The following is a 9,759-nucleotide window of genomic DNA, read 5'->3' on the forward strand; positions in this document are numbered from 1 at the left end:
ACAGTTTTAGACCAAAAAGAGACCCTTAATTCTCAAAAGCGTCAAATAGAAATCTGGCCCTTATTGCTGATTGCGGAGTTGTCACCTCCACCTCACAGGAGCACTCTGACAGGATTTCACATGTCTGTAGAGGGTTAAAAAGAACTCAGTAGGAATATTCAGCAAATGACTGGAGACCAGGAATCTGAAAGTAATTATAGAAACTACAAATGAATTTTTAGAAACAACTGGGTTTTAATAACCTAGACAGCACAACACAATTTATTACTGTAGTTTTTATAGCAAGAATAGTTGATAATTTAGGGTCCTAGCCTTTGATTTTTATTTTAATCCTTAGTGTTCTTGGCACTTTTAAGAGATTACAAATGATTATAAATTTAGATTGTAAACAATCTAATAAAGTAATAGCTTTTTCAAGTCTAAATCCCTAGCACTTGTGGTCCACTGAGGCAGGGCAGAGATCATGTATAAGAAAAAAAGAATACATATTTCCTGTTTTGGTTAGAGAGAAGGGGAATGTGTATTCAGGTTTTAAAAAGCTGGTACAAATTTGAATCCAACTTTTGAAGAACCAGGAATCACTACTCACAGAAATGAAAATAGTCATATCAATGTCATAGTTTTTGTGCCAGATTTTTTTGTTTAATCCTCTCATCTTTTTTTCCTCTCTCTGTTATTGCATATATAAAATATGAGAAAATTATTTGAGGTGACCTACCCATCAACAAAGAGAAAAGATCTAGCCTAACATAATATACTCCTAGTGGGAACTAATGTATAAAGTACAGTGAATGAGTGTAATATACAACTCCCCCCCCCCAAAAAAAATCTTGAGCTTTTGATAGAATTATTTTGGTGTTTGTGGAAGAAGGGGTGTGTGTGTGTGTGTTTGTTTAAAACTAGTGTATATTTATTAAAAATTACAAATTATACCAGATTTGAATTTGACTTTACTAGAACTAGAATGCCTATTCATGAATAGGATAATACCCTTTTGTAAATTGCTGTTCTTCTGCAGAATAGAGGTTATCATCTATTTTACAGATGAGAAAACTGAAGCATTTTGAGGACTTGGTAATTTGGACCTAAGACCATCAGACTCTGAAGCCCATGTACTTTTCTCTGTACCAAGCTACCTAGTGGATTGACTATTAAGTTTAATATTCATTTTACCATTTTCTTCAGTCCAGTTAGAAAATTAGATGTTAATAACTTTATCTTTTTCACTTTCCTTACTTAATTTAGAAAACTATTTGGAGATTATGGATGCTAAGCCCGAACCTGGACCCCTCAGTGAGAGTTCAGAACTTCTTTTCTCCTTTGGAGTTATAGCAGATATTCAATATGCTGATTTGGAAGATGGCTATAATTTCCAAGGAAGCAGACGGAGATACTACAGACACAGTCTTCTTCACTTACAGGGTGCTATCGAACACTGGAATAAAGAAAGCAGCCCACCCAGCTGTGTACTTCAGCTTGGAGACATCATCGATGGATATAATGCACAGCATAAAGCATCAGAAAAGTCACTAGAACTCATCATGAACACATTCCAAAGGCTGAAAGTCCCAGTTCATCACACGTGGGGAAATCATGAATTCTATAACTTCAGCAGAGACTATTTAACAAACTCCAAACTTAACACAAAGTTTCTGGAGGACCAGATTGCCCATCATCCTGAGACTGTGCCTTCAGAGAATTATTATGCTTATCATTTTGTACCATTCCCTAAATTCCGGTTCATTTTACTCGATGCTTATGACATGAGTATCTTGGGCGTGGATCAGTCTTCTCCAAAATACCAGCAGTGTCTGAAGATACTGAGGGAGCACAATCCAAATACGGAATTGAATAGTCCTCAAGGTGAATTATTCCTTTGAGCTGAGAATCTAATACATTGTCTTTAAATTCTTCAGCTACCTTTTATTCAGCAGGAAGATGGACGATTAAGGTAAAAGTATATTGTCCTGTTGTTCAGGGTCAGGATTTCTCACACGCCTGATGGCACATGGATTGGTGGCATTTGGTTCAAGATTCATTTATTTAACAGATATCTGAGTGCCTGATGATCTGGCCGGGTACTTTTTCTAGGGCAGCGATTCAGAGGCGTAGGCAATACTGACAGTCCCACTTTTTTATGGATGGAGTGGAGGAAACAAGAAGAAAGTGGACGGGACAGATAATAAATGCAACAGAAATAAGTGATCAGTGCCACCAAGAAAATAAAGTACAATATTATAGAAAAGGACTAGGGGTACCATTTTAGTCAGGTGGCCAGAAATAGCCTCTCTAAGGAGAAAAGCATTTCAGCTAAGTGACGTGAAGGAGTCATCCTTGGGAAGAGCGGGTGGGGCAGAGCACTCAAGACAAAAACCAATGCAGAGGCGCAAAGCAGTGTAAGACACTGTTACTGAAGAGCACAGAAGGGCCCATGGGGTGAAAGGTGATTTTATAGTGGCTCAGTGGACATAGAAGACAGTCTGTTTTATATTCAGTGTAACAGGAAGCTGGGGAAGTAAGCAGAGGAGAACTGAGATTAGGAGTAAGATACAGTGTGATTTGCATTGCTCTAAATTGTTATGGTTTCCTATTTTAAGTCAATTGCTGCCAAATGTTCCTAAAGAAAAGTACAAGTGTCCCCATGTTAGCTAAGTTTGAATGCCCAAATGAGGGAAAATCGACATTTGATGGGTCTAAATTACTAAATTTGTTTCAGGACTTGCTGAGCCCCAGTTTGTCCAGTTTAATGGAGGATTCAGCCAAGAACAGCTGAACTGGCTGAATGAAGTTCTTACATTCTCTGACAGAAACCAAGAAAAGGTGGTGATTGTGAGTAAGTATTTAAATGATTTGATTACACTAGCATTTTAGAGAATGGGTCTAGTTAGGTTTTGAAACATACTAGCAATATTTAATATTGTGATATTTTTATAAAATGAAAGCTTAGTTTAAAATTTTTTATTGAGAAACAATCTGAATGTGAAATTAACATTTAAGCTTGAGTCAGGAAAGAATTGTAAAATAAAACATCTTGCTATATATTAGAGCCTGTGAGTTGGCCCTTTAAGTTTAAAAGTAGTATTTCCCCAAGTGGGTTCAATTTGTGTAGTAATATATATAAGTGAAAAACTCCATCCAGGCCCCAGACCAAATCCCAGCCTCAGGAGACCTACCTGTGAGTGCAGTGACCTCTGCTGACGAGGTGAAAGCAAAGCTGGTGTCACAGGACGAGTGTTAGAGGCTCATCTGGCAGGTCTGTAACTGTGTCCACCATATGATTGCAAGGAAATAAAATGTGTTGTTTTCGTTTAGAATTATTTTTCACAGACATACTGCCATTAGAGGTTATAGGAACCTGGAGGTACTTAAAATAGACGTGTGTGTATGTGAGCGTGTGTGCGCACATGCACACACACGAAGAACTGAATTTGGATTTGCAGTATGGCTGGTGTACTTGGTTTGGGGGCTGAGATTAGTTCTCTCGTTTAAAATCGATGTGGCCTGATGGATGAGAAGATAGGACTGAGGGTCACAGGGACGGCATGCCATTCTAGCTCTTGTTTCTATGACCTGTGTAACTCTGGACAAATGTTGAATGTGCAAACTGTAGTTTTCTCAGTATTGTATCAAATGAACTTATGAACATGAAATCCCTTTGAAAATGACAGGCTATTCAGATAGTTGTTAATATAAAATTATATTTCAGGGAATTCCCCGGCAGTCCAGTGATTAGGACTTGGCGCTTTCACTGCCGAGGCCCGGGTTCAATCCCTGGTGGGAGAAATAAGATCCTGCAAGCCGCTCGGTGTGGCCAAAAAAACCCCATTATATTTCTATTAATCAGTTTTTACTTATTTATCTTTCACTGATGTGGTAAAGATATGAGATGGAGTAGGGGTATTTCTAGAATATCAAATGTCATTCAAGGCTTAGAAAATTATAAGATGCCCTCAGGGGTTATAGACATGATGTGACACTGTTTGGCTCTGTAATAAGTGGTTTCCAAAGTGGGATACTTCTTGTCTCTGCTTTTTAGTTTTGACTGCCAAAATGTACCTGTTATTGTAGAGAATACTGGAGCTAAAAGGGACCTCGAGATCATATAGTCAAACCTTTTAATTTTAAAGATAAGGAAACTGAACCCAAAGAGATTAAACTACGTAGGTCAAGTCATAGAGCTCCTGAGACTGGAGTCCCCTTTCGTCGTCTCCCTCCGTACCGTATTCTTCCCGTTTCTTTGCACTTCTGTCAGTGCACCTGTCTGCGTTAGCATCTCGTACATTTCTTCCATTTTGCTCTAAGCTCAGACACTGGATGAACAACTGAGTGCCTCGGGTTTTCTTTAGCAAAGTTTAAAATGGCTACATTTTCTTTCTTTCTTTCTTTCTTTTTTAAAATAAAGACAGTGAAATAGAAAGTCTTTATTTATTCATTCATTCATTCATTCATTCATTCATTTATTTATTTATGGCTGTGTTGGGTCTTCGTTTCTGTGCGAGGGCTTTCTCCAGTTGTGGCAAGTGGGGGCCACTCTTCATCGCGGTGTGCGGGCCTCTCACTATCACGGCCTCTCTTGTTGCGGAGCACAGGCTCCAGATGCGCAGGCTCAGTAATTGTGGCTCACGGGCCTAGTTGCTCCGCGGCATGTGGGATCTTCCCAGACCAGGCTCGAACCTGCGTCCCCTGCATTGGCAGGCAGATTCTCAACCACTGCGCCACCAGGGAAGCCCAGACATTTTCTTTTGTTTCTGTTTGCTTCTTCACTTTCATTTTGGCTTCTCAGAGGTATTTGGCCTACTCAAGTTTTGGCCATGCAGTTGGAAGGATAGAATTGCTATTAGCTGAGATATGGAACACTGCAGTAGGAGGGGTTTTGGGTGAAGAGTTCAGGAGTTCAGGTTTGAAAATATTAAGTTTCAGATGCCTATTAGACATCAGGAAAGATGCTGAGTAAGCAGTAGGGACATAAGAGTCGGAAATTCAGAATAGGAGTTTGGGCCAGATATATAAACGTGGAAGTTGAAAGAATACAGATAGTATTTAAAACTGTAAATTACTAAGAGATCGCCAAGCCATTGGGTAGAGACGGAGTAGTGAAGCCTGAGGACCAAGCACTCGGGCACTCCTGACGGGACACTGGGGAAGTGAGGAAGCAGCAGAGTGAAGATCAGAAGCCGCTGAGGGTGGGAGAAAACTAGGGGGACAGCCATGTTCTGGAAGCCAAGTATTTCAGAGAGGAGGAGCAGCTCATTGTGTCCGGCGAGTCCAGTATGGCGTCTGGGTCTGCAGAGTCACCCAGCCTCCTGGGACGCTCGGCCCTTATCACAGCTTGAAGAGTGGTTGTGCGTGCGTGTGTGTGTGTGCGCGCGCACGTGCTCTGTTACCTCCCCTTTTTTTACTTGTATTATAAACTAATAGATATTAAGCAGAATAAAAATACTCAGAATAAAATTTCAAGATAAAAATAAACAGTAACAGAGAAAAAAGGAAAGTGATTTAATGGGAAGAATCAAAGATCAGTGAGCTGTTGTACCTGTACGTTGGAGTGAAACCGTGACCTGATGTTGATGTGGCCTCGTAGGTGCCTTGAGATCAAGAATTTGAAATTCTCTTGGCTGTATCTCCGGTGGAAGCTAGTATGAATGTGCCCTGCTTTAACTTAGTTTTCTCATCTGTAAAATGGCTATGGCCACCTTGATCTCATGGAGGTATTTCAAGTAGCATTAAGTCAGTTCTTTATAAAACATTGAGTGTTTATATAAATGACTATTATACATATAATCCATTGGTCCATCCCTAAACTGTTTTACTTGGGAGTAGCTCTTTCAGTGTGTATAACACTCATACTCTTAGGGAAATCAGTGAGACTGGATTCCAGTGCAGCACCTGCCTGATCTCTGGCTGCCTTTACGGACCGCCCTGCCTGGGATGCCCTCAGTCTCCCGTGGTGGTGTTTGTGCATCTTGAGACTTTGCAGGCCATAGATCTCAGGGTTTCTGCCTATACAGCAGCCTCTCTCCCCTTGGATGCAAACTGTCTCACCCTTCTTTATGCTCCAGAGACGTGGCTCTAGATTATCTAGTTTTTCATGTATGTGGATTCTCTCTGGTCTCGGTCCATATGAGTAGCAATACACATTTTCTTTATCCTGAGTACTAGTTTTTAGCCTTTTTTTGGTGAAAGAGGTATTTCTTAATTGGCTCATAACTCTTCTTCTCTTTAACTAACAGGCCATCTTCCCATTTACCCCGAGGCCTCTGACAGTGTGTGCCTGGCCTGGAATTACAGAGACGCCCTGGCAGTCATTTGGTCTCACAAGTGTGTGGTGTGTTTCTTCGCCGGTCACACTCACGATGGTGGCTACTCTGAGGACCCTTTTGGTGTGCACCACGTCAACATAGAAGGGGTTATTGAAACGGCTCCAGACAGCCAGGCTTTTGGCACAGTTCACGTCTATCCTGACAAAATGATGCTGAAAGGGAAGGGCAGAGTTCCAGACAGAATTATGAATTACAAGAAGGAAAACGCTCTCCATTTTTAGTCTGATCTTATTTGTTTACTTTTATAGAAAGAGACTGACTTGGCTTTGTGGTTTTGTTCCGCCTTCCTCTCCCCAAATCCTGAGTCTCATTGTTTAGTATTCCGTTTGCATAACAGATAGCCATAACTGACTTCAATGTGTGTTAGCTCATAAGATATTCTGAAATGTCATTTTTGGATAATATATCCCGTGTTGAAAATTGGAAAGGAAATGAATGAAAGTAGCATGAATAAACCAGGGAGGAGACTGAGGTGGGGGGGATACAGTCCTCCAAACAGACTCTATTTAGCCTTACCTGAGGTTTTTTTACTTTTTACAAGGAGAGTGTATTCATTCACTGTATTAGCTATGTAAGTTAAAATTCATAATAAAAAAGAAATAAAATAAGCTCAGGTAAACTTCTTCCGTTTACCCAGCTGTGTGAATGAGCTTTAGACATTGTTTGCTCAGAGTACCTATCATATTTGTACTTTTATAGGTTTATACTCCTGTTTCGTAAGCCAGAAACATCACCAGTTACTTCACAGGTGAACGAATAGCACCCCCATTCACACAGGTGAACGTGTGGTCTCCCTTGTGAACCTCTTGTGAGTTCAGCCAAAGCAGGACCACGTGCGAGGGCAGCTGTGTGCCTGCCAGCATGTCTGTTTGGGCCCCCAGCTGGTGCTATATGAGACTATCGTAGGTAAATGAATTTACCCTTGACTCCCTTTATAGACAAACGGGGCATGTTTAACTGAGCTGTCATATATTCTAAGACTTATTTGCAGAAACACTTAACTCAGTGGCAAATGGGGACTGTTCAAGTGTAGAAAAAGTTTGATTCAGGGCCTGAAAAACAGGAAGACCAAAAAACCAGTACTAGTCAACGTAAGTGTGTCTGCTGAGTACCGAAGCACCGTGGGGCTACAGAGGCATATCAGTTTCCGCTGGCTGCTGTAACAAATTAGCACAAACTCGGTGGCTTAAACAACATACATTTGTTCTCTTACAGTTCTGGAGGTCATAAGTCTGAAATCGTCTTCACTGGGCTGAGATCAAGGTGTCATCAGGGCCATGCTCTCTCGGGGGCAGAATCGGTTTCCTTGCCTTTTCCAGCTTCTAGGGCTGCATCTCTTGCATGTCTTGGCTCATGGCCCCTTCCTCCATCTGCAAAGCTAGCAGTGCAGCTTTTTCCAGTCTCTTGCTGCTTTGTTGTCACCATGCCTTTCTCCTCTTCCGTCTGTAGTCAAATATCCCTGTGCCTCCCTCTTATATTGTAATTACATTGAGGGCCCACACAGATAATCCAGGATAATCTTCCCATCTCAAGATACTTAATCACATCTGGGAAGTCTATTTTGTGATGTAAGGTAACATTCAAAGGTTCTGGGGATTAGGACCTGGATACCTTTGAGGGTCATTATTCAGCCTACTGACGTGACTTTAACGCGTGAGAGAGAGAAACAACCCTGCATACAAATGTATGAAGAAAGGGCAGTGGCAACATGGAGGAGGGATTTAATTTTGTTTGAAGGGAACAGGGATGACTTGAAGAAGGAAGAAAAATGGTTTAAATAGGTGTGTGGGTGCATTTCATGTAGACGGAACAGCGTAGCGTCATAGGATATGCTGAGTTCAGGAACTGCAAGTCATGCTATGAGCATTCACCAAACGGCGCTGGGGGATGGCAGGCGGTAAAGCGGGAAAGGACAAGGTAGGGCTACGTGGTGAAGAGCCCTGAGTGATGGATGAGCCAGAGTTAGAACTAAACTTGTCAGGCAGTGAGGAACACTCCGGTGTCCGAGCTGGGGAATGTGTGAGGAAATTTGTGTCAATTCCAGGCAGTGGATAATGAGAGGCTGATATAGGAGAATGACAATGCGGAGAAAAAAGATTGTGAGGGTGGGAAGACAGAGATTTTGACAATAGAACTATTAAACTTACTAATAATACTTAAATTCAATTGAAAAATAGAGTTGAAAAGCAATTTCAGTAATACTCTTCAAAAGGCAGTACTTTACCAAGTTACTGCCTTTTACGTGCTTCTGGAGATATGAAAGGAACTGTGTATATTCACAAAATTCAGTGTGTTATATGGGAGATGCAAATATGATGAAAGTGTATTTTGGACATTACTTTAAAAAAAAATTGAAACATTACAGTCTTCTAAGCACAGAATCAAGCATTACTTGGAGGATGGGTAGGTCCTATATAGAATTTGGAAATAAATCTGTTTCTTCATGTCTAATAGTTATACTAACGGAGGTATAAAAACCATAAATATACTAGAAAACTGAAATCCTTTATTTGTATTTCACTGACCCTTAAAATAAATTTTACTTTAATTGCTTTAATATCAACTAGATTTTTTTTCCTTTACCCTCTAAATCTTGATAGAGAATTTCTGACTATCCAGTGGCCATTATGTAAAACAAAAAACATGCCTATCTCCTTTAACAAATATTTATAGAATACTTAATATCGTATTAAAGGCTATAAAAATAGGCAAACTACCAGACTCATTTTCACTCTAATACTTTTTGAGTCAAATATTTCCTAAATCTCATGAAACTGTCTTCACTATGGAGTTTGATGCTAGCATTGTAAAAAGAGTTGCCATCCAGATGCTCTAAGACAGCACTGACCAAGAGAAATATAATGTGAGCCACATAAGTAATTTGAAATATTTTAGCAGTCACATTTTAAAAAGTAAATAGAAATAGATAAAATTAATTTTAATTATGTATTTTATTTACCCCAATACATCTAACATATTATTTTAACATGTAATCAATATAAAAATATTTTACATTCTTTTTTATACTAAGTCTGTAAAATCTAGTGTGTATTTTATACTTATAATCCGTCCATTTGGACACTAAATTTTCATTGGAAATACTTGGTCCATATTTAGATATAAAATTTGCAGTTGAAGAAGTAGATTCACATATCCAAGTTGTTCCAAACATACTTAAAACAAGTGTTCCAAACACACAAGTTTTCTCATAACTGAATTGATGTTTTTAAATAAAAATGAAAAACTTCAAACTTCTTCAGTGTACATTTCAAGCGCTCAATACAACATGCAGCTAGTGGCCACCAGACTGTACAGCTCTGAAATGGTCTTCTCTCCAGGGCTACTTTTTTTTTTAACGAATTGACATGTTTTTATTTATTTATTTATTTTTAGCTGTGTTGGGTCTTCGTTTCTGTGCGAGGGCTTTCTCTAGATTATC

General features: G+C 39.7%; 1 protein-coding gene across 26 annotated transcripts in view; it reads left to right on the top strand.

Annotated features, from left to right (window-relative positions):
* The window catches only part of ADPRM (ADP-ribose/CDP-alcohol diphosphatase, manganese dependent), a 385,000-nt gene that overhangs the window by 5,263 nt on the left and 369,978 nt on the right, over positions 1–9,759 (top strand). For 20 of the 26 annotated variants that reach the window (XM_082373310.1, XM_082373327.1, XM_082373306.1 and 17 more), the window contains exons 2-3: positions 1,246–1,863; positions 2,717–2,833. In XM_082373310.1, coding sequence (XP_082229436.1) covers positions 1,263–1,863; positions 2,717–2,833 — 718 coding nt within the window. In that variant the 5' untranslated portion in view covers positions 1,246–1,262. Of the gene's footprint in view, positions 1–1,245; positions 1,952–2,716; positions 2,834–6,230; positions 9,750–9,759 lie in introns of those variants that run through there. The other 6 variants (XM_082373317.1, XM_082373318.1, XM_082373319.1 and 3 more) reach the window with 3 other exon arrangements.

This window comes from Balaenoptera borealis (genome assembly GCF_965194805.1).
Source record: "Balaenoptera borealis genome assembly, chromosome: 20".
Lineage (NCBI taxonomy): Eukaryota > Metazoa > Chordata > Mammalia > Artiodactyla > Balaenopteridae > Balaenoptera > Balaenoptera borealis.